The sequence below is a fragment of the Hoplias malabaricus genome, chromosome 2 (genome assembly GCF_029633855.1).
Source record: "Hoplias malabaricus isolate fHopMal1 chromosome 2, fHopMal1.hap1, whole genome shotgun sequence".
In the NCBI taxonomy this organism is placed as follows: Eukaryota; Metazoa; Chordata; class Actinopteri; order Characiformes; family Erythrinidae; genus Hoplias; species Hoplias malabaricus.
This window is the reverse complement of record NC_089801.1, coordinates 16066806-16092042: the sequence shown is the minus strand read 5'-3', so window position 1 is coordinate 16092042 and position 25237 is coordinate 16066806. Positions and strand designations below refer to the sequence as shown.

The 25237-nt window shown below is 37.1% G+C and overlaps 1 protein-coding gene across 3 annotated transcripts in view; it reads right to left on the bottom strand.

Annotated features, from left to right (window-relative positions):
* The window catches only part of ecpas (Ecm29 proteasome adaptor and scaffold), a 41730-nt gene extending 22846 nt beyond the window's left edge, over window positions 1–18884 (bottom strand). Inside the window, exons 1-20 of one of the 3 annotated variants that reach the window (XM_066650454.1) lie at window positions 18844–18884; window positions 17584–17714; window positions 16090–16206; window positions 13893–14011; window positions 12256–12402; window positions 8852–9035; window positions 8186–8325; window positions 8023–8101; window positions 7198–7317; window positions 6670–6755; window positions 5594–5669; window positions 5425–5474; window positions 5204–5270; window positions 3708–3830; window positions 3202–3305; window positions 2953–3076; window positions 1925–2005; window positions 1612–1834; window positions 848–939; window positions 590–727 (exon numbers count right to left, since the gene is read on the bottom strand). In XM_066650454.1, coding sequence (XP_066506551.1) covers window positions 590–727; window positions 848–939; window positions 1612–1834; window positions 1925–2005; window positions 2953–3076; window positions 3202–3305; window positions 3708–3830; window positions 5204–5270; window positions 5425–5474; window positions 5594–5669; window positions 6670–6755; window positions 7198–7317; window positions 8023–8101; window positions 8186–8325; window positions 8852–9035; window positions 12256–12402; window positions 13893–14011; window positions 16090–16206; window positions 17584–17714; window positions 18844–18865 — 2223 coding nt within the window. In that variant the 5' untranslated portion in view covers window positions 18866–18884. Of the gene's footprint in view, window positions 1–589; window positions 728–847; window positions 940–1611; window positions 1835–1924; window positions 2006–2952; window positions 3077–3201; window positions 3306–3707; window positions 3831–5203; window positions 5271–5424; window positions 5475–5593; window positions 5670–6669; window positions 6756–7197; window positions 7318–8022; window positions 8102–8185; window positions 8326–8851; window positions 9036–12255; window positions 12403–12702; window positions 12788–13892; window positions 14012–16089; window positions 16207–17583; window positions 17715–18843 lie in introns of those variants that run through there. The other 2 variants (XM_066650461.1, XM_066650469.1) reach the window with 2 other exon arrangements.
* Between the last annotated feature and the right edge of the window lie 6353 nt (window positions 18885–25237).

Genomic DNA, 25237 nt, shown 5'->3' with positions numbered 1-25237 from the left:
TCACTGAGGTACCTCCATATTTATTTCATATGTTTTTCTGTAGGTTATGGTGTAAAATCCAATTTAAAAAACCCACATGGGCAAAACTACTTTACCAAAAAAAAAAAAATAAATAAATAAATAAATAAAAAATAAAACTGCTGTACTGCTCTGTAATGACAATAAACAAAACCCATGCTTCACGATTAATCTACAGATATTATTTCAGACCTACAAAGTTTACACTTAGAGGCTGGTTAAATTTTATGCTTCTCACAATCCAAGTATTTGCAATGCACATTTTAAAGATGTTTTTGTCTGGACTGTGCTCATTTAAACACTGCACACTTTGCTTCTATTAGACATTTTCTCCTGTCATTCTTTTTACATTATAAATAAAGCCATTATACTCATTGGCCTGTATATATCAGAGATTCTGTATTAAATCTATTTTTAAAAAGGCCATGTGGACTTCTAGCTAAAAAAAACTAAATGTAAGTGTAATGACATTGATAAATACTTTGTTATTTTAGGTGGTAAAATGATTTACTACAACTTTAAAAAGCCACAGGAAACAGAATAACCTGATAACTGCTACAGTGGTACATACGTGAGTGTCCTTGGTAATTTTGATCAGGTTTTGGACTGCCATTTTGAGCTCGTTGCCTGACATGGTGGAGACAACCACGGCGTAGAGCTGAGCTGCTAGTTCTCTCATGTCTTCCTTGTTGGTGTTCATCAGACCCTGCTATATCAAGCAATTAACATTTCCAACATTGATATCATTGGCATAAATCGATTCACACACTTACTAATTGAATCGATTTTATTCAGCTGAGGAAGTAAACAGTCTGACTGAACCACTTACTTTTATCCAATCGATTCTGTGGACAAATCTGGGAGCCAATTTCTGAGGGCAGACTGACACCACCTCCAATAGACAATACATTACAGAAATCCCTGTGGAAAACAATAAAAAATATATTTAGTCAAGTAGCTCAGTGCAATCGATTCATTGAGCGTTCTACAGGAGTCAATATTTTGAAAAAGTGGAAGTCTAAAATTAAGTAGCATGAAGCATAAAAGGCTGATATTTGAAACACAATGTTTCTCTATGTTTATGTTTATATGTGCCAGCTAGACCCATGTCTTCAATTCACTTTAATTTGTTTTTTTTAAGACCTAACATTTAGCTTTTCTTTTACCTAATAAATATTAAAAATAACTGACCAATACTACTGTGATTTTTCTCTTTTCTCAGGACTGGGACCCACATTACTTTGCACATAACAGAGTACCACATAATTGTGTAATGCAAAATCAAACAAATATGGCTTGAACATTTTTTGTTGAAACATTTAACTTTTCTCACCATGCTTAAATATGTATAAATGTAGAAAATTGTTGATGTTTTTATTAAAATCATATTTTAATACCAAGAACTGTGATAACTCTTGACAAAACTACAGGACATTTGCTAACCTATATTTTTCTTATATTATTTAAGACTGAAATATATCATTATGAGCGGACAAAGACAGAGCACTGAGAAGATGAATCATAGAAAAGCAAAAAAGCAATGACAACACTAATCTGCACAGTGCAGTCACCAATTCCTTCTCCTGTATTTACCTCCAACAGCTGACAGCAGCTGCTGAAGCAGATCCATGTAAACCTGCACTGGGCTGGCCTCGCCACCTTTGGGTGGGGAGGAAGAGGGAGGAGCCTCACTGGACAGCAGAGATCGAACGTAGAGGCCAATAAGAGGTGCGTCATCCTGCATATCAATCAAACTCTGAGAAGTAGGCGTAGCTCCAGCACTATGAGCCAGACACATCCTGAGGTACAGAATGATCTGGAAGAATAAAAAACATTATTATATATTAATGGCTCATTAATGCATTATTACCATAATCTCATAAATACAAAGAAATCAGTGCATCACCTCCTCAAATGTGGCAGGGTTAAATGGAAGTGTTGATGTTCCAACAATGTACTTTGCTGGACCCTTCATTCTCTCCACTGCCTTGAACATTGGAACACAGATATTTTATGAGCAAAGACAAAAAAAGAAAATTAAACTTGCATGTCAGCCACCCCTTATCAACAGCTTACAAAACATCTAATTAAAGTCAGTAATTGAATTATTTAACATCTATCACTTACTTTCATGTACCGGTTTTGCTACATGGAATTACGGAATGAGATATGATGCATTTTAGCTTCCAATGAATGAAAATCTATGATTAAAAAGTATGTGTGCATTTCCTAACAGCAACAGGTTGCCTCCAACTGAGTTCTGGCAGAATTAGTGCAAATATGCTAGCAAGAAGAGGTGACCAACAAATCATCTCTGATCAGACAATATGTCAAAACTTCAGGTGCATTAGAAACTTAGAAACTTCCTTATCAAATTTGTATAACAGAAGGCTCAAAAACAATAACTTACGTAATCAATTTCTACCATGACATGTCATGCCTTAAGCTGACAGTCAAAACTGGTGTAACAGTATGGGCAATGTTTTCTTTGTACACACTTGAACCCCAATTACAAGTGTAGCACAGACTGAATGCCACAGGTTAAGTACTGTTGCTGACCATATGGAAAACTTCAGGAATGTGCAAAATGTTATGTTTTGTTAAACAATGTGACATAATGGATATAATGTTCAGAATTTACAACATATAATAAAATTTTAAGCAGTTTTTACACTCATGTTTAAAATGATTTTGCAATGCTCTGTGACTGAATAGTCCTTGACAGATTTTGTGTCTCAGCCAATGTGTCAAATAAGAAAAGAAAGACCTCACTTGCCTAGGTGAAATGTTTGCACCTGTCCAGTAAACCTTGGATGTTTATTTATTGTCCCATTACATATACCAGAGACAAAAACTTTAGAGAAGAATAACTATAGCTCAAGGCCCAAATAAACCAACAGAGGATGTAGTTGTATCTTTTGCTATATTTAGTACCTTCTCCTGTATGTAGCTGACCATCTCAGGAAATGATGGCATGGGCTTGGATCCCTCTTTCTCGGTCTTCTTAGACGAAATAGATCTGAGTGCACGTCGAGCCTCTCCACACACTTCTTCACGACTATGACACACACATACATATTATATATTATAGAAGAAGGGCTATTATACTCATTAATAGAGAGAGAGAGAGTAATTGTGCTTTCTTGAATTCTGCCTACAATAATGTTTGTAACATCAACTTACGAGTCTCCAGCTGCTAGGAGAAGCAGGTATCTGGAGGGCACATGGTCAGGTGCAAACACATTGCTGGCAAACTTCATCGCCACCTGACGCACCTGCACCTCAGTCTAAAAATAAATAAATAAAAATGTAAGTATGTAAAACACCTTGTCATGAACTATTCATAGAATTTACAATTACCGGAGCACTTGACACACAACAACGGTAATGAAAAATAGTTTATCTTTGTTCTACTTAGCTTTACAAATTCTTACATCTGACTCTTCACCATGAAAGGATTCATTAAGGACAAATTAAGAAGGAAGCCTAAATGTAGCTTTTAGAAGCAAGCTTGGCTTTAGCTACTATGCATCAAGCCACTATGAATGACTTAACATCTTTAAATATATTTAAATATTATTGGAAAATATAATTGCTGTAGTTCCCTTTCACTCACTAAACCAAATATAGATATTGTAATGAGACATTAGATGTTTGCCATATTGTCTGACCTCAGTAATCTGACCAACCTTTCCAATGTAAGCAGCCACCAGAGCCTCCATTAGGTTGAGGAGTGCCCCCTGCAGGTTGACATATGCCCCTACCATCATAGACAAAGCCTCCTGAATGGCTAGTCGCACATCAGCTTCTTCCTGTTAAGGATAAGAAAATTGGTTTTACAACTAAATATACAGAATGTTCAGATGGAGTTTCATTTATACACAATACGGCAAGACCTTTGGACATTCCACATTACTTCTGAAGTGTATTTATAGGTAGTCTGTCACTCTTTGCTGCAGTAACTAATTGCAGGAGCCACTAGAAAATTTCTGAGGTCATGTAATGGTGTTAAATATTTACTTCTGGATCACAAACACCACTTCAACACATCACAAATCTTGCTCCTTAGCCCATTGTTTAGGGTCTTTAAATAATATCTTGAAAACTGTGAGGCATGGTGACGTAATGCTCATGTGCACCTGCTGCAAAGCATCACATTTAATTTCATGCTTTTCTACAGTGATTATATAAGCTGTGTTAGCACAACTGAATGTGTACGTCCAACATGTACGGGTCAAACCACAGGACACATTGAATGATACTGTTTGGATAACAGAGTTAATTTGTCAAATGAATTATGATAAATAATAATATAAAGTACAAAGCCCATTTACACAAAAGATATGCCATTTTGTAAAAAGCATTTAAATAAAAGAATCTGTGCATGGTTAACTGGAGCCTTTATTTAACAATATAAACATTTCTAGTGTTTTCAATCATACCATTTTTAAAAACACATTTTAAAAGCCTACAATTGGATGCTTGCAACACACTCAGAAGAAGTTTAGAAAGAGACTCAGCTGAATTCAGCTGCTCAACAGTTCCTAATTGCTCTTGTTTGACTCTCAATCTATTTATTTATACATAAATAAACTTTTGACAACAAAGGTCATCACGAAGCAGCTTTAAACACATCCGGGTCCACTGGTTTAAAGTCCACGTTGAATAAAAAAAGTTTCTTCCATAGCCATGGTGCATCAAATTTTCAACAAGAGGCAATTGGACTGCAGACAGCCACAATCCTTCATTGCCTGCAAAAACTGAATCGTTGGTGACTGTTCCTTTTATACTCAAACATGACATATTCAACTGTTAACAGTTCACCAGCTTATTCTAGAATTTTCCAATCTGTGCACCCTGAATAATCTGTATAATCCTCTTATTTTGCCTCTATCTCAGCATTTTTTAAAGTGTGTTGCTGGCATATATTTATGTTTATGAAATAAAAGTTCATGAGCCAAAACATTACAAAATATTTCACATACTTTTGTCAGTTAAATAATTATTTGATATGGTTCAAGACATATAAAATTCTCAAAATTTATACAATTTTTTTATTTTTTACTGGGAATTTGTAAGTATATGGATGTCAGGGGTTAAACATTCAGTAAAGAATAATTCACCTCCAGTCTGAATATGACTCATTTAATCTTTAATAAAGGAAGATATAAAGCGATAGACTCACCTTACACATGGACTCAAAGAACTGCTGGACCAGAGCAATGTCTTTAGTGAAGAGCTGTGGCATTCGACTATTTGTGATAGAGTAAAAACAAACAAACAGAGTAAAAAGTGTGTTTGCCAGTTATGAAAAATCCAAAAATTGTTTAAACATTTAAATTTTGATATGTTCTTTTATCCTTGATAAATAAATTGTCAAAATAAATTAAATTAACCATAGATTACTTTGAAAGCTTTCCAACAGCTGAGTAAGCCACACACAATAATTTAGGATCCTGCAATGTACAAGGACAAATACGTAAAATTATTTTTATTACAATGAATTAATTTATGAAGATCAAGTGAAGAAAAAATACCAAGCACTGATTTCAGTATATTAAAGACTTTATTCTACCTCCTTGTACTCATTGATGAGCTTAGTGAGGCCATTGAGCAGCATCAAACCCAGGGGTTTGTTAGTGTCAGGGCACCTGCAGAGCAAAAAGAATCATTTATGAAAACTGAAATTAAACTTATATACAGGTTATTACTATTTTTGACACCATGTTCTAACATGGTACAATATTAATAATTCAAATAAATAAGTGTGTATAATTAAAAGAAAAAAAATGTAAACCTATATGAAGGGAATTCAATAGGCCCTCTGTATAATTTACAAATTTCCTACAGGTAATTTTATAATGTTCTAGAAAGTTACACTTTGAGGGTATATAAAAAAAACATCAATTTTGTTTGATATTTTTAGTTTGATAATCACAATTTTTGCAATTGCTATGAAACTAATCTATTATGAGCAACACAATTATGTTGACTAAAAATGGAGCATCGAGCTGTGAGAGACTGGATTCCAGGTCATTAGACCCCTACCCTACAGCACAGACTTGGCCCCAAGTGATATTTACATGTTCCAATATTTTTTCTCAGTGGAAAGCCATTAACTGTTGATGCTGATAAAATATCTTTTCTTTTTATTTTTGAGTAAAAACAAAATGTGTCTTTTAAGGAAATTGCTAATTGCTAGATCTAAACCGTGTACAGAAATGAGATTACATGTAATTTTATTGTTCTATTTGTTTATATACATCTTTTACTTCATTTCTATACCAAAACCTTATCGCTCGCCTCTCGTATATACAGTCTGTGTATGTGCTGACCCGTTTTAACAGGCAAGTGTACAGAAATATGTAGCTCACTATGCAATATGAGAACAAACATACAAAAAAAGTGTAAAGTAATGTGAAGTGTTGTAACTTTCTGTATAAAAGCAGCATAATATTTCATAGTGTTCTTAAAATACACACTCACACAAACATATATACATATACACACATAAATCCCTATTCAAAATGCTGTGCAGTCCAGAACTAGGCTTAATCACTGTCTAAAAAAAGGCTCCAGTAAATCTCTAACTACACACTCATGAGTCTAATATTTTCAAAAGAATGCTGAAAAATTCTGAGCGATACTTACACAACACAAATATGGTGCACAAACTGTAGAGTGAGAGACAGTAGTTTGTTGTTTGTGTTCGTGCCAAACAGTCCATCATATACAACCTGAAATAGAAAAAACACAATAAAATGAATACTATTAATGTGTGTGTTTTAATGTGCAGCGCACAGTCTCCTGACAAGGTGCGTCGTTTGAGCCGTCCCTGTGCTGTGACCATTACAAAACCCTCATAGGGGCTACTAAAACTTGTCTAAAAGTAAAGTCCTTTTTTTCTTAGTTTTATTTGTTTCATCTAAACAAACATCTGTATTTGTGCAGCTACAGTGGGGAATTTTGTTAGACGACTAGCTCAACAGTCATAGATATATTCGAGAACACTTATTTGCCACAAATATCCTGTGTTGTTTACAATTATAATACTGAAACCTCAAGTGGAATGTTGAGATTCAAGTGCAAAAATATGTATAACATAACAGTAGGGTTTTCCTAATTGACCCCCAACTACCCTGATATTGTGGCCCTTTTTTTTCCCTTCGTCTCACTGACCTGGATATTGGCAGGAAAACACTCAGCAGCAAATCTAGACCGAAGAAGGTGTGGGAGAATTTTCAGTTTTACTCTGGTGCTGACCGGCTCATGCTTCAGTTCTCGCTTTACTGTAGTTCCCTGTGCAGAAAATTAAAAATTAGTAAATGAGGTATGTTCTACTATCAACGCCAAGCAAAATTGTTTTTTGTTTGTTTGTTTAAATGAATAACAATGTGCTAAATTTAGGCTGAGCATTTGCTGAGGGTTAGTCAAGTGTACGCCACTCTATTATGCCACAAACATAACCCATAGAACTTGTAGCATTGAGGCACGCTCAAGTGAACAAGTGGATTTAAAATGTAAGCAGAGTGGATCCGATAAAATAAAAAGGAGCTGAAGCACTCGAGTAAAGCAGGCTAGGAATAGCACTGTCCGTGTGTATGTGTGTATGTGGGATATGTGAGAAACAGAGTTAGTGAGACAGGTATGAACTGGTTAGACAACAAGTTATAAGAGAGAACCACTCCTCATAAATTGATGTGGATGTGGACCAAAGCAGACGATGGCTGATATCTTTTCACGCTTCAGTAATTAAGTGGACCACTAAATAAATAGAACTGATTCATTTAGAAGGGTCTGAAATAACTTCACTGGTTCATATATGAAAAAGTTTACCATCCTTTACGTCATAAATTTGTTTATAGAGTCTTAATGTCACTGTGTTCCTAAAGTAGCAATTTAGATCTGGTGCTAATCCAAAAATGAAACATAGTCATTTTAAAACAGTTTCTGTGGAGTTTAATGCAACCTCAGTTGCCAGGATTCGTCTACACTAAAGCTTACCTTTGTTTTGAGTGGAATATCACCCAAGTAAACTTTGAACATCTTGTTGATTATATGGGGATTATTCCAGTCGATGATGCTGTAAAACAAACACACAAACAGTAGATCAATTAACAGTCCTCAGATTATGTCAGAACTAGTCATCCCATGATAGTCACAGTACCTCTGCTTGCTTTTCAGCTCCAGGTCAGCTGCAGTGGCAACACTGTGTCTTGTGTCACTGGAGGCAACCACCAGGTGGATGACTGTTTCCACTTCAGGAACCTGCTGTGCCTCGATAAACTTCACAATGCCTAACTTACACTGCAGAGAGTACAGATACATTCAAAACCCAACACAATCAATGCTAATCAACTAGATCTTGGAGGTCTAATTTAGTCAAATTTACTAATGGGTGCTGATGTGTGTGGTCTGCTGCAAGTGCTGAAGATACTGCTTTAAAAGTCATTTAGAAGTTTTATGTGTGAGTGCTAGGGCTTTTTTTTTGGCTAATCTAATCCCATGACACGAAGTATTATGAAATGGCAACATTTCAGAGTAAAACATTAAGAACAAATCATATATATTAATGAATGTATAAATATTTTTGAGAATAAATAACAGTAATCTATTATCCACTTGTTATTATTATTTTATTATCATTATTTTCTGTAAAATAAAAAAAAATCACTATTTAAACAGTTTTAATCTGTGCTAATCAAAACTGTACATTCTGTTACACAATAAATGAGCCCAATTAGAAACAAAAGCATTGCCAAAAATAATAACTAGGTTCTCTCCATTTAGGTACAAGATATTACAGATCTGAGAAAAGCCACCAGTCCCTTACCTGCTCCAGCTGTTCAGGGCTCCACTGAGCCTCTCCAATGACTCTTTTGACAGCATACAGACTCATCCCTGGAGGAGGTTGAGGAAGGTTTTGTGCTGCTGCTGCTGCTGCTGCTCCTCCTGCCACAGCACCTCCTTGTGGAGAGGAGGGAGCAGGCCGACTGGGTGGCTCATTCAACACAAATCTGGCGAAAGTCATTTGTAGTTAAAGTACAAGCAAATGAAGGCTTCATTCTAGGGATGAGCAGTATCCACATTTTTCATACCATCATACCATCTCAAAATACTAACACGGTATACAGTATTTCCCTGTGGGGGTGGGGGAGTGGGTGTGTGCATGGGCTGCGTGAGTCACATATCTGTGAGCACAAAGTCGAGTGAAGGGCTTTTTCGCTGTGCAGTTCAGCTCAGTACAGCGGAACAGTGCACACCGACACAAATGTTTACAATAAAAACCCATTCTGAGAGAGCAATCTCTCTTAAATGCACATGAATGGACTCTGACCTTAGAGTCAGGCACAGAACAGAAATTTGACAGTTCATACACACTGTAATTTTGAAATGCCACCCTCATTCTGAGACACTGTGCACATTTTTAAATACTGCAGTATACAGCATTTAAGTCCTTGTAGTAGATGGTATACTGCAGAGACTTGTATTGCAAAACATTTTCCTTTCAGCCAAATCTCATAGTGAGCCATAAGTCAGAATGGAGAGTCATACATAAGTTGAACATTAATACGTTTCTGGATTCTGCATTTTTCTCTCCAATGTGGTCATTGCCAATACCACTGGTCACGTATGTAACCATAGTTATGTGAATAGTGAATGACCGCCAGGGCAGTGCTAAAAGTGGATGTTTCACTGCTGTGCCACGGCCAATGGAGAGCTTGTGCCAGCAAAGTCACTCATGTGACACAGCGTGAGAGTTCTGCACAGTATACAACTGTTCAGCTCATGCTGTGCTTCCTCCTTCTCGTCTTGCTTGGATACCGATTGAGCACAGCTCGCTTTGAGCTTCAGAGTTTTTTCTCAGACCTCCAGAGCTGTTTGTCTCTATTTTGTGGATTAGACTTAATGGAACGCCAAAAGATGAAGCAAGCAACACAGTGCGAGAGTCCCATGCAGTACATAACTGCTCGGCTCATACTGTACTTCCTCAGGGACTTGGATCTTCTCGCCACTCCAAGTGACCAGGAACCTTGGCGGTCATCTACTATTCACGTAACCACTGTTACATATGTAACTAGCATTATGTTTCATATCTCCTGACCGCCAGGGCGGTGCTGAAAGTGGAAGACATGTCCCAACTATGTCACCACATAGGACTACATAGCTAGTTCACATATTTCCTGCAGAGAAACACCTCGGAGTGCAGCCCAGGAGTTTGCAACACTTCGGACAGAATGTTTGTAGTATGGATGAGCATTTGGTGGCCTTTGGTCCCAAAAGCCCCCTGAACAACTTCTACAAGCTAATGGACAGTTGTTGCTTGGCCAGTGCCATCCCCAGTTTGGTGGCAGAGAAGCAAGTATACAGCTGATCAATCTTCCGAATGCTAGCTATATCTAACACATAAGCCCTAAAGACATGAACAGGGCATAGAAAGCACCACCTAGCATCAGAGCGGTCCTCATATGCCAAGGTAAAAATAGAGAGCCCGTCGAAACACCATGCCACAGTATCAAGTGGCACGTTAAGACTGCCACAAACACCCTTGCGATATCAAATGATTCACATGATAAATTGCTGGCATATTAACTGAAGGTACTGACACATGCCTCCCTTGAAGAATTGGAAGAAAATGTCTCAGGGTATGCCAATTGCCCACTACTCTAGCAAGATGTGGTCCCGAGCCTCCCAGTCGGACCAGATGTAGAGCCCCCAGCCGATGGCTGACGAGCCTGTTGTAATCACATCGCTGCAGGAGCAGAAGCACCCTAACTCGTCACCAGACAAAAGAAAGGTAGTCAGTCTGGTGCTCAACATCTGGGAAGGTGGAGCTTCCCCAGCGCTACCCCTCAAATGACAGGTGTCCCGTACTATTCCCAGAAAGGTGATGGTTTGGGTCGGAACCTGTACACTTGTCCCAGTTCACTGTGAGCCCTAGTGTCTGCATGTGCTGCAGCAACTTAAGGGTATTTATGTGGCGCATTGTTCTGATGGGGCACACGATTCAATGCCATGATAATTCAGAAATTTTAGTCCCTGAACCATAAGGAGGAACAGGGCTGCATGTGCACACCTTGTTAAAGACCCTGGGAGCCAGTGAAAGTCCAAATCACAACACCCAAAAATGGTACACCTGTCATTAAAGGGACATGGAAGTAAGCATCTGTGAATTAACCAGTGTGAACCACTCTGCCTCGCCAATTATGCAGAGGATTCTGAAGGGCTATGAGCAGAACGCATAATGTGTTAAGCAATCTCAAATAGAAAGGCAGTTGAGAATTCTGACATGGGGGTATCACGAGTCCGTCTGCCTCCAAGTGTATGAACAATGCATTAAAGTGAAAGTATTCTGCAGGGTATCCAAACACAGCCCAAAAAATGCAGCTTGCCCCACACGATGAAAGGGAGAGAGACAGTTTTGGGGTTCCGGCTTGGGGTGAGATGCTTGGCCTCAAGACACTAAAACAGGAACCCCGCTTTCAACGTGGCTGTGGAACGTGAGGAACGTTGAAATTCTGATGGAGCGTGCAGTGAGACTGAGTTCTGTAACTCCACTCTCACCTTGGCTGCTCAAAGGCAGAAACAGGTTCTTCAGTTTGTTTAGCTCAGAAATCACAGAATCTATCCAGTTAGAGAACCCCGTATTTCACATCGCGGCTCAGCACGGTACACCTTAGGTGTGGAAGCAGGGAGAGCGGCCATGTTCTTAGCGTCAAGGCACATCAGACAATCGTGGTGAGCGGCCAAGGGCATCACCGCCCAATTGACACAAATACATTGCAGAATGGATGGACAGAGAATGCAGGTTATCTGTGATAAAACATAGCCGTGACGTAAGAGGAGGCAGCTGGCCATTAGAATTGAGGCACCCCAAAAACATTGTGCATTGATGGAGCATGATGCATGGCTCCAGTGAATTCGGTGTACAGGAGGACCAATGAACGAGAAAAGAGAAGGCAATTAGCCACATAGACGACAAGCACTGCAGACTTCGGTGCATCGAGGCTCATGCGTCACCAGTTGTGCACAGTACTGAGGAGTGAGAAAGGGGAATACGCCAAGTAGGAAATAATATAGTAGGAAATAAATAAATAATTTATTTTATAGTATAAAACATATATATATATATATATATATAAGAAATGAACACACCTTTATAACTGTGTCTACTTTTAAGTGTTTTGACAAAAATATTTTCATTCATTTCCAATAAATGAAGAGCTCTAAACATACCCATAAGGCATTAGGAGAACATCAAGCATGAACTCCAAGAGCTGATGTACAGTCCTGGGTTTCTCTGTGAGAACGAAGGGTGACGGTTTAGTCGGCTCTGAAGGATACTTCATGTGGTAAAGCGTGGGGATCAGTAAATGCATCAAACTGGGGAAAAACAAAAATCATAGATATTGACATAAATAGAAATACATTATTATTTATAGCATGCATAGTATTAATGCAAGTACTAGACCAACAGGTGCAAACAATTTCTAGCAGCTGGTGTTTTGATAATTGTGTTTTTTTTCCTTGTGCTTTCTGCTGCTATAATGTGAAATAGCACATTATAGTTTCTTTACAATAGTTTGCCAAAGGAAAAAGAAATTCTAAGTATGCAGTGTAGCAGAGTGCACTGTCAGTTGAAAAAGCCAACTGCCTTTCAGGATGATAGACCTGATCACTAACCTTATGCCTTTTTCTGGCTAAAATAGTAGCTCTTCTGTGCGATCAGCCCAGAGATGCTGCCCTTCGCTCCCTACGCTTATCAGTGAGCCTTGGCCACCCATGAACCTGCCATCAGCTCACAAGATGTCCATCTTTGGACATCTTTTGGTCAGTACTAACTAGGGGTGGGCGGTATGTCCCTAAAGTAATATTATGATATTTCAGGTTATTTTGGTAACAACACTCTTGGCGATCTGACAAAACACTGAAAAATACTTTTATTAATTTCAGGACCACATCATTGCAACAAAATGAATGTTATATTAATTTTAATTACTTTAAATTAAGTATATTCTTACATAATACAATGATTTATTGTACATCATATATTTTGTAACCAAACCACCTCCACACAACTGAAGTTTTTTTTAAGCAAATTTCTTGACCTCAGAGACACTTTCCACTGTACCTAAATGACACATGTAAAGAATTTATGTCATATTAAGCATAAAAATATGTAAAAGAGTCAGAATATTACTATACCCCGATATTGATTCATTTTTTTAATCATTTTAAAAACTATGAATACATTATCGCGAACAATACAATATGGCATAGCCCTAGTACTAACCACTACATACCCTGAAAGCCCCAACTGCAGATTCTCAGGCCCAGTTGTATGGCAATCAGATTTTGGCCATTGTTGGTGCAAGGATATCCTCACATTTTTATGGGTTCCCATTGTTCCTTCTAAGACACCAATTTTAAGAACTGATTGTTCGTGTGCTGCTTAATATAACCCACCCCTATGTTACCAGTGTAACAAAACAATAGATTATTTACTTCACCTGTCAGTGGTATTAATATTATGAATGATCAATTTATGTTAACAATCAAGGTTTGTTAATGTTATGTTATCAATCAAAAAACAATCCAGTGGAAATAAATGAACAGTTCATGCCTAAAATCGCCACATTTGACTAAAACAGCAATCTCAAGATAATACTCTTAATCAGCATAAATGAGGAGCAACAGCCATCTGGACAAATTTCTGGATCAACAAAAAACATTTATAATCACAGGAAACATTGGGAAATGAAAATTTATTAATTAGTTTTTTCAAAGAATGCTTTATTATTTAATTAATAAAGCCCATGACTCCTCGCATTCACTTCACCATCACATGACTCCTGAACTAAGGTCAGACTCACCTGTCTTGCTGAGGTTCTGGTTTGCCCTCCATTGCTGTTAGTAATGTAGGAGCCAGCTCACATTGTTTGGCCACATCCAGTCTTGGGTAGCCCATTTTTATGTAGATTATGGTGAAATTCTACAAGCACAAATGATATTGAGTGAAAACAGAGCTCAAAGAATGCCATTAAATTTGAATGCATTTCATAAAGTTATTGGGTACACTTTGGCTACTTTCACACAGCAGACAAAATTGTCCTAATATTGATCTTCTGACCAAATCCGATGTTTCTTTTAGGCTATTCACAAAATCCCTAATAGAACCCGTATCCAACATTAGTCTAAACACATCATGATCATAAACTGACACCTGCACAAAAGAACAGGATCCATGCATGATAACCAGAGGGAAAGGTCTGTACATTTCATCCAAAAAAATCTTCCTTTTAAAATAAAGGGAATGGAAGAGGACAGGTGTTTTAGTCTGGAGCATGCTGTACTGCAATACAACTATTGTCAGTTTCCATATGATTTTCTATGTAAAAAAAATTTACAATATAATATGAAAATATGAATTTTTAAAAAGAAAATGATCAAAAGTCAGTAAAAAGTGGTTAAAAACGTATGAATGTTTAGTTTGTTCTAAACTTGCAGGTAGTCACAATGGAACACAAAGATTTTCCAAAGATGACACAAGAGCAAACATATTTCAGCCGCATCCACATTCTAGCAACCTTCAAACTAGAGCTGGGTGATATGGCCAAATATGTTATCAAGATAAGTTTTCTATATCAATTAATCTGGATATATATTCCAATATTTTACATTTTGTCACACACTTCTAAAAATATATGTATATATGACTGAATACACCAAATGTTCAGTACTAATAAATAAATATATATATATATATATATATATATTTATTACACCCCAAACACAGAGAAACAAGAAACTATAACACCAATCACGATCCACACACGGCTGGTTTAGCTGCAGGTTTTCATTCCAGTTAAGCAGAGCACACCTGATTCTATATGTATAATCAACTAGTCTCCTCTCTAAACAATTAAACAGTGTGTGCTTCTGTTTGTTTGTAATGAAAACCTGATCCACACCTAACGTGACCCTAACTTGACCCCTGCTATAACATATATATATATATATATATATATATATATATATATATATATATATATATATATATATATATATATATATATATATATATATATATATATATATATATATAAAATACAATATACACACATACATTCAAGCACTTGATCTAAACTTATTATAGTCTTCTTAACATTGTCACGTTCATGCGGTCTCCTATGTTCATTTCACATAATAGCATGAGTATACATGTCTGAGAGCGTACATCTGGCTGTGCTAATCAGGAATAGAAATGAAGGTTTATTGAGCTCTATTACTCAAAGCTTATCATCATAATCGAGCAAATATTTAAATAAATACATTTTTTTTAAAAAATAAAAAATTATTACCCAGCACTACTTCAAACAGACATGAACAACACAAACTGATAGAAGCTTACTGAGAAACTGTCTCATTTCATTTTGAATTATTTCAAAGCTTAATAAATGTAATGTTTTTTTTAATTATTATTAATAAGTGACCGGAAACTGGATTAAGAAATTTTACACATATTTCATTGTTCAATATTTTTCTGAAAACAAAAATGCTCGACCAGTTTTGTTCCATACCCTAACTACATCAAATTAAAATGAAAATGCTTTGGATGGATGTACACAGTTAATTCCTTGCTATTCTTGTCCCATCTTTCCTTCCTGACGGCGAGATTATATGCAGCGAATAGATGGATTTAGGTAAAAATTGCATGAATTCAAATCTGTTTGTGCAGGCCACAAACAGGATTTGGATTACCATATATGAACTGAAACTGAACTCAAATCCGAACTGAAAAATGTTTTCAATTTTTTGCTGTTCACACAGCCACACAACACATATGAAAAAAGATCAAACTGGGCTGAACATTGCCAATGTGTCAGACTGCAACATGCTTTTTTAGTATGTGTATAAGCAAACTGATTGGTGCTGGAAATAAGCAATAACATTTTGCATACCACAGCGTTCAAATAATCATGCAGTATAAATTATAATTAGTAGATGAAAATGTTAGCATTCAAACCACAAGATGTAACACAGCATTTGTGTGCGTTGCTTTTTACGTACTGTGACGAACGATGCAGCTGCCGGGTCCTGGTACTGCACTAAAAGTGTCTCTACAGGCAGCTGAATCTTGGGTCTACTTTTTATCCTTTTATTTACATGAACAAGAAGTTCCATAACCTGAAACAAGATCAAAACAACATAAGCATTACTTTAAAAGGGTCATTCATTACTTTAAAAAATATGTAATCTGCATAGATGGAATCTATAAGCTCTTAAGAAGATATGTTTTAAAAAGTGATTACACTAAGTGTAGGTTGTACTCCTTTGGTTTTAATTACTGTTTAAAACACAGTACAATATCCATAGTATGGTCATAAGTGCATGGACACCTGACATATATGAGGTTGTTGGATATCCCATTTAAAATGATCAACATTAACATGTTACTTGAACTGAGGGGCCTAAGTCAACACCTGAAAAACTGCCCCAGACTATAATCACTAGACATTGTAGTGAAGAGCACTATCCCACCATCTTCAAAACCCATATTCAGTGGCATTGTAAATAAAGGCTTTTCACACAGAGTATGATTATTTCACACATAAAAAACAGATGCGATTTTTAAAGTTATGGAACCTTCACATCAAGTCAGACACATTTTCTGGCTCAGTGCTCTGAAATCATGGGAAATGGATGGACGAGGAAGAATAAATATATTTATTTTGTAGGAACAATGATGAATTTGTCATTTTACTCTAAGCACTGCAACTAAACACCACACTGAATCCCCCCAGTCTCCAGAACAACACGGAGTTCAGCAGTGTTTCCGAAGGTCACTGGGGGAGTTTGAGGCTCTGCTTCTGCATGTTGCTCCTCTCATTGGAAGGGATTATATTTTCTTAAACTTCTGCATAACTCTGGTTATGTTTTAAGCTTTTGAGTTCTGCTACAAACAAGATGAGCTGTTCAGCCACCGCCATCCTGCTCATTTGTTTGGTCTGTAACCATGACAAAGGTGCTCCGATTGGTCTGCCTGATTTTTAACACATCAGTAAAACGCAGAAAACAGAACAGGTTCTAATTCAAAATCTGATGCAGCATCACAGTCCGTACGTATCAGACTCGTGTTTGTTTACAAAGTTAATGTGCATTTTTTTATGCATAAAAATCAGACTCAGGGTGAAAAGGCCTTTATTCCACAAGTTATTTTATGTGGTCTTTCAGAATTGCTGCCACTTCATATTGGAACTCCTTACCTTCTTCCATCTGCTTTTCCTCCTTTTTTCCCCATGTTCAAATCTTGGCTCAAATCCTATCTTTTCTCAGAATACTTTCTCTCGCTTTGATTTTTTTCCCCTCAATTGTAAAGCTTCCTTGGGTGTGTGAAAGGTGCTATATGTGTGTAACATTATTATTATTACTATTATTTATATTCATTATGTTTAACTGAAATAAATTTTAAAAATCATAAAGAACCCTACATCACATTCTCTCATCTTTCATTCTCTTTTTATTTTCTCTTGACTTCTTTCTTACAGGCACATGTGCACTTACTTTTTTTCTGACACCTTCCTGTGCACTGGAGAGTTTGAGCAGGACAGGCGGCAGGAACTTGGATATGATGTCCTGCAGCTGGTCATCTGTCTCTGCATGACCCAAACGTAGGAACACACGTTCCAGCTGATCTGGAGAAGGAAAGAAAGAAAGAGAGAGAGAGAGAGAGAGAGAGAGAGAGTTTATTCAAAAAATAGCAAAAGAGAACAAGAGAGAAAGTGACCAGGACAGTTTGAGAGCGACAGAGATGAAGAAAGGAATAGTGAGGGGGGAAAAAAACAAACAAACAAAAAAGCCAAGAATAGGCCTGAGTATGCATTCTCTGAAAAATAGCAAGGACATGTCATGGACATATATAAACATACTGTTGCAAAATGTTATATTTATGTTTGAAATCCTTTAAACAAACAAATTTAAATGAATTTTTATAGAAGACCACTTAACCTATTAGTCTGGGAATGGGAATTAAACTGACATTTAAAGACTGACATTTAAGGGGTTGGGCAAAAATGGAAATGTCACAATACTAAAAGACATATCCATAATACACATCACAGCATACTGACACGTTCATAAACAAAAATGTATATTCAGTAATCCAATTAAACGTTTAAATACACTCTACACTTAATGAAGTAAAAAGTCAGTTAACCTTCTTTGAAAATCTAGACCATGGTGCCGGACCACCTATTAAATGAATATTACAGATTTTACAGTGTAAGTCGCAGCCTTTTCTATGCTTTAGTACATTTATCACCTAACTACTTTTCTTAACATTAACTGTATTTAGGTTATCAGCTAACTACGGAAAATTTATTTCGGGTCTAATTCATAGGCCAACTGCTGATGGATTTGTGAATGTGGAATATTTGAGATTGCAGAGATGAATGTGTTCTGGAAACATATTTAAGGAAGTGTTTAAGACAACGTACATTATATAGTAATGACATTAAACCTCAGGCAAACGAGAAACTTTAACAAATCATTTCGTCCAGATGGAAAATACTAAAGATATTAATGTAGCAAGGAAATCCCACTTTCATTTTGGAGCATGACTGTGCATTGGGCCTTTGTAAGGACTAAAGCAGCCGGTTAGCTCTGCAGGTTTAAACCGCTAAACACAGCGCTATCTGTCAATTATTAATGAATTAATATAAATATGCGAATCTTGGTTTTACATATGACCCCCTTTAACAGAACAACTATTAAAACGCGACCGGCTAAACGTAAATAATCCCGTAAATATGTGTCAAAACTTACTGAGCTCATCCTGAGCGGCCATGTTGGAATGAAGTCAGTTCAGCACTGAACACACCACCAGCGCGTATACACATACACATACACATACACAAACACACAAACACACACACACACACACACACACACACACACACTGCGTTCTGAGTTTATTCTATTAATCTAATTTTGAATAAATTGATATACACTGGGACCTTAAAAAAATACAAACTTCATAACAGATTAATTTTCAAAATACATTGGGACCTTTATTTTGAAAATCCTTATGAATGAAAAACATTTAAAAACGTTTTGTAACGATAAAAATAGAACACGTCTAGTTAATATTTAAGGTTTCTTTTTTTTAATTCACTAAAAAAAACATTAATTTTACTGATAAACCCAAAGCTGTGCATGGTTAATGTGACACTACAATGCAGTTTGTTTTAATTTTTTATGCATCATGGTTGAAATATTATTGATATTTAACAAAAAAAAATCAATAAAAAAACAACAATTTAACTTTACAGATAAACCAAAGGGTGTGCATGATTAATGTGACACTACAATGCAGTTTGTTTTAATGTTTTAGGCATCATGGTTGAAATCTTATTGATATTTAATTTTTTTCAAAAGTTCAATAAAAAAAAACAAACATTTAATTTTTCCAGATAAACCAAAGGGTGTGCATGATTAGTGTGATATACATCATACACAAGATAAGATCTAAAATATCCTATACCAATCCATTAGAGCTTCACAATGGGCCCACCACACTCTCTTCCTACCTGCAGCCACCAAAATTCCTGTTGAATCCTACACCTCAACACTAAGGTTGCTGTGGCCATTTTTGATCCGATCAGCAATCAGATATCCTTAACAACTATACTTTTTCAGAGGGTGCTTTTTTGAAGCAGTGTATGTTGAAGGTCATAACTTGTGTTTGATGATATTTTTCTTTATTCACTTGGATAGTTTGATCGTTGATTTATGGAGTAATATGAGTTTCTTAATCTGACAAACTAACAGGATTTATGTTATGTTAACAGAGCAACAAGCAAACATTTTTATATATATGCAAATATTTATAAGTTGAATAAGTAATAAATTCAGAGTTATTTAACATTAAGGTGTACTTACATTTATTCTACATTATATTTGGTTATATTTAGTTACATTTATACTGTCTTAAAGTTACATCTGGCCTTTTGAGGGCAACTATTATGCTGATGTGGCCCTCTGTGAAAATACGTTTGACACCCCTGCTTTAACACCTATCTCCACCAGTCTTAAATGTGCCTGCCACCCGCGTTCCCTCCCCTCAGCTGCCAAGTCTGTATACTTCAGTTGCTTCCTTTCAAATGCTTCATCTACTGCATCCTCAGATGGAACCGTTAACTCTATGAAATAATCTATTCATTTACTTTGAGAGTAGAGCACCATGTCTGGCCTCAGTGTAGTTAACACAATGAACTCTGGGACCTGCAGCTTTTTCCTATGTCCACCAGCAATTTCCAATCTCGTGCTTCACCCCATCTACCAATATTTGTAGCCTGCGCACTTTCTCGAAAACATTTCCCCTCACGCACAAAGCTAACTATTTTATTTCTACAGCCACTCATCAATACAATAACCTCTAGCTGTTTGCTGTCCAGCAAACATGCTAAAACCCTTAGCACCTGATTATGTCTCCATGTATACTGGCTCTGTGACAAACTAACTTTACAAGCTCATAGAATATGCTTCAGCATGCCAACCCCTATACATAATCCACAACTAGGGTCTTCACTGTTTTCTTGCACTGTCCAAGATTTTGTGGTGTTGGAAGGACGTCATAAGTTGCTCCCACCAATAACTTATTACGACTTGCCTCCATCGCCTACAACTCTTGGCAGGAAATCTTTGGATTCTCCCATCAGAGCCACTGGCCTTGTTTTGCCTGTGATGCTGCTGTTGCACACTGTGCCTCCTTCCAGCTCATGAATAAAACTAGTCATCACTTGCCTTCTCTCTGATGATGTGGCCTTGCTAAAATCTTTCCACGAATCATCTAACCCAAGGCCTGCTTGTCTTCATTGTACTTGACCAATCACATTCTTTAGTTCTAATGAGCTCCTGGCTACTTGCACGGCCACTTTCGGATTCCACGTCCTTCCTGTTTTTTTGTGATTGGCCCTGCTGCTTTTACCACTGCATCTTTTGATCCTGACAAAATCATCTCATGACTCACCTTTGCAACTAAACTTGTGAGTGGTAACTCCAGTACCCCTCTCTTGTAGATTAATCCCTACAAGGCACAGATTGTTTTAATGTTTTATGTTAATTTTAAGCAAATCCAATAAAATATATATATATATTTTATTTTAAATTTTATTTAACCAAAAATTTTATTTTACAGATAAATCAAAGGGTGCACATGATTAGTGTAACCAGACTCTACAATGCACAATTTGTTTAAATGTTTCATGCAACATGGTTGAAATGTTATTGATTTTTTATTCTTTTTAAATTCAATAAAAATGTTAATTTAATTTAACAGATAAGCCAAAGGATGTGCATGATTAGTGTGATAAATCTCTACAATATACAGTTTATTTTAATGTTTTATGCAACTTGGTTGAAATGTTATTGATATTTTAATTTTTAAAAATTTTATAAAAACATGAATATTCCATCCATACATTCATTATTTTACTGATAAAATAAATCATGTTCATGACGTCAAACACAATTTACACTTTATATTTAAAAAATTAAGGCTTAACATTAAAAAAACAGATTTCAAAAACAGAATTAAACAGATAAAATTTTGCATGCTCTTTATTAATTTAAAATACAAAGTAATCGTATTTAGTTTTTCTGCTTTACTACTTCTCGCAATATTCTTCTTCTTTTTCTTCTTCTTCTTCTTCTTCTTCAGTGTGTTCACAGTCCTCTCAAGCTTACATTTAATTGTTAATAAGAGCTCAGTATGAAAACTCAGTTGGTGTACATTCTTGAGGAGAACACACCAAAATCCTCCAAGACAGTCACCCAGAGTGAAGCTCAAACCTACAACCGTGGGTCCCTGATCTATATCTATTATATTTAATTATCTCTGTGATGCTATTCTCCTTTAAGGATAAGTTTTAAGGCCTGTGGCATTGATGCCAAGTACAAGAATTGAAAACATCCACATAAATATAATTATATTCATTCATTCATTCATTATCTGTAACCGCTTATACAATTCAGGGTCGCGGTGGGTCCAGAGCCTACCTGGAATCATTGGGCGCAAGGCGGGAATACACCCTGGAGGGAGCGCCAGTCCTTTACAGCGCAACACAGACACACACACATTCACTCACACACTCACACCTACGGACACTTTTGAGTCGCCAATCAACCTACCAATGTGTGTTTTTGGACTGTGGGAGGAAACCGGAGTACCTAGAGGAAACCCACGCGGACACGGGGAGAACACACCAACTCCTCACAAAATGTAATTATATTGCAATTAATAATTATAATTATTATAATTATAATAATTATACTGATTAGGAAAATAAACAAGACCTGAGTCCACTCCCAATTCACAAATATCGTTCAGCTGAAACCACATTTGGAAACAATAACAACAGCAAAGAAGAGTTAACAAGCAACTAGGTCCAAACAAGAAGACTTGACGTTAACAGAATATAGGCAAGAGTCATTAAGACACTGAGCCTACTTTAACTAAGCAGAGAATATTCCCAAGAAAGAATAGCTCTCAGCATTTTTTCATCCAGAATTTTTGCAAAATATTCTCCTCATTTATTAGTCACCTCTTATTCCACCCTTTCAGTGAGGCTTTCACCAGATGTCACTAGATACTGTAATGTTGCTGTGATGTTTTGATTGGACACTGGCTGAATTTCCATAAATAAATGTTTATCAAAATGTAACACTATAGTTCTTTCCAAGACATCCCATACTTAATCCATAGGGTTAATATATCAGCCCACCCTTTGCAGCTATGACAGCTTCAGCTCTTTGGGGAAGGCTTTCCACAAAATTTAAGAGTGTGATTATGGGAATTTTGGATCATTCTTCCAGAAGCGCATTTTCTGAGTTCAGACACTGATGTTAGATGAGAAGGCCTGGCTCGCATTCTCTGCTCTAATTCATCCTCAAGATGTTTTATCGGGTTGAGGTCAGGAATCTGTGCAAGCCACTCAGTCAATATCTTCCAAAATCTCTCATCCATTTCTTTATGGACCTTGTATGTATGTATCTTTACACTTATATAGCGCCTTTCTAGACACCCAAAGACGCTTTACAATCCACACTGCTCAGAACGCTCAGAACACACACACACTGGTGGAAGCGGCAGCCAAAAGCACATAGCGTACTTTCGACCAGGAATGGCCGTCCACCTGGAGGACTGCATCGGGCACTAGGGTTTCATCCAGGACAGAGTGCCAATCCATATCTGGGGTCACACACATTCACTCACACATACAGACATTCATTCAAGCACCAGGACAGTTATTAGAGAAGCCAATTCACCTACCCTCCATGTTTTTGGACTGTGGGAGGAAACCGGAGACCCCGGAGGAAACCCGCGCAGACACGGGGAGAACATGGAAACTCCACCCAGATGGGACTTGAACCCAAGATCCCAGCTTTGGGAGGCAAATGTGCTAATCACTAAGCCACCGTGCTGCCTTGCTTTGGCACTGGGGTGCAGACATGCTGGAACCGGAAGGGGCCATCCGCAAACTGTTCCCACAATGTTGGGAACATGAAATTGTCCAAAATCTCTTGGTATGGTGAAGCATTAAGAGTTCCTTTAACTGGGACTAAGGGCCTGATCCCCACACCATGATCCCATTCCACCAAATTATACACTTGGCACAATGTAGGCCAACAAGTTCTGTTCTCCTTGCAACCGCTAATCTGAAGACCACATGTCTGTAGGAGGTCTGTAGTGATTGAGTATGCAGAAAGTTGACATACTTTGCAGACTATGTGCCTCACCATGCACTGACCCTGCTCTGTCATTTTACATGGCCTACCACTTTGTGGATGAGATGGTGTCATTCCCAATCACTTCCACTTTGTTCTATTACTACTTAAAGTTCTCTGTGGAATATTTAGCAGTGAGGAAATTTCACAACTGGACTTGTTGCACAGGCATTGCACTATTCTCTCACAAATGTTTGTTTGGAATACCTGAATTAAACAATTTGGATGAGTGAGTGAATACTTTTGGCAATATAGTTTATATGTGTGGCAAAACTAATGTTAATTTAAAAAACGTTTTCAATGTAGCCAGTAGATGGGGTACTTCTTCACATTCCCTCCTTATCCAAGGCTATTCCAAAGCACGGATTTATATCTCTTAAAGCAATACTGCATAATATATACCTTAACTTTACTTTATCACTATAAAGCACCAATGAGAACAGAGCCTCTGTGATTCATATTCTAGGCTCAGCACTGCAGAAACTGAGCCGTGTAACGTTTGGAGAGGGGTAGGAAACCACCCTCTCCCTACCCCCCCCTTCAATACAGTACAATGCTATACAATTCCACTAGGGGAAGTAGCAAAATCTTCCCTAGTGTGTGTATATATATGTATATTAATTCGTTATCTGTAACCGCTTATCAAGTTCAGGGTCGCAGTGTGTCAGGAGCCTACCTGGAATCACTGGGCACAAGGCTGGGACACACACTGGAGGGGCCGCCAGTCTTTCACAGGGCCACACACACACCCTTGAGTCAGCAATCCACCTACCAACATGTGCTTTTCGAACTGTGGGAGGAAACTGGAGCCCCTGAAGGAAACCTACGCATACACAGAGCAGAACTTGAACCCACAGCCTCCAGGCCCCTGGAGCCCCGTCACTGCGACACTAATTGCTGCACCATCATGCTGCCATATATATGTTGTAATAACATTTAAATTATATATATATATATATATATATATATATATATATATATATATATATATATATATATATATATATATATATATAATTGTACACTTTAAGTAGGACTCCCGTACAATGCTTCGCTTAGGAAAGCAAGGGCAAGCACATGCTTCTTGAGAGATGTGGTACCAACTGTTCAAACATGCTGGCTACCATTGTGCTTGTCATGAGGGGAGAAGTAGAGGGGGGATAATTATGTTCTTTTGGATTCATCCTGAAACCTTGTGGAAACCCAGCAACATGAAAACTCTGTAACTTGAACTAAATTTGTAGTCATTCTGTAAGTCAGAACAGATAATGATAGAAAATTTAATCATGACATTGTACTATAATGATGCCAATCTCACAATAATTGTATAGTATCTCATGATAATCAGTGAGTATCTCATAATGAATTAACAAAGAATAATTACTTTTCATTCATCCATCCATTCATTATCCTTAACCGCTTATCCAATTCA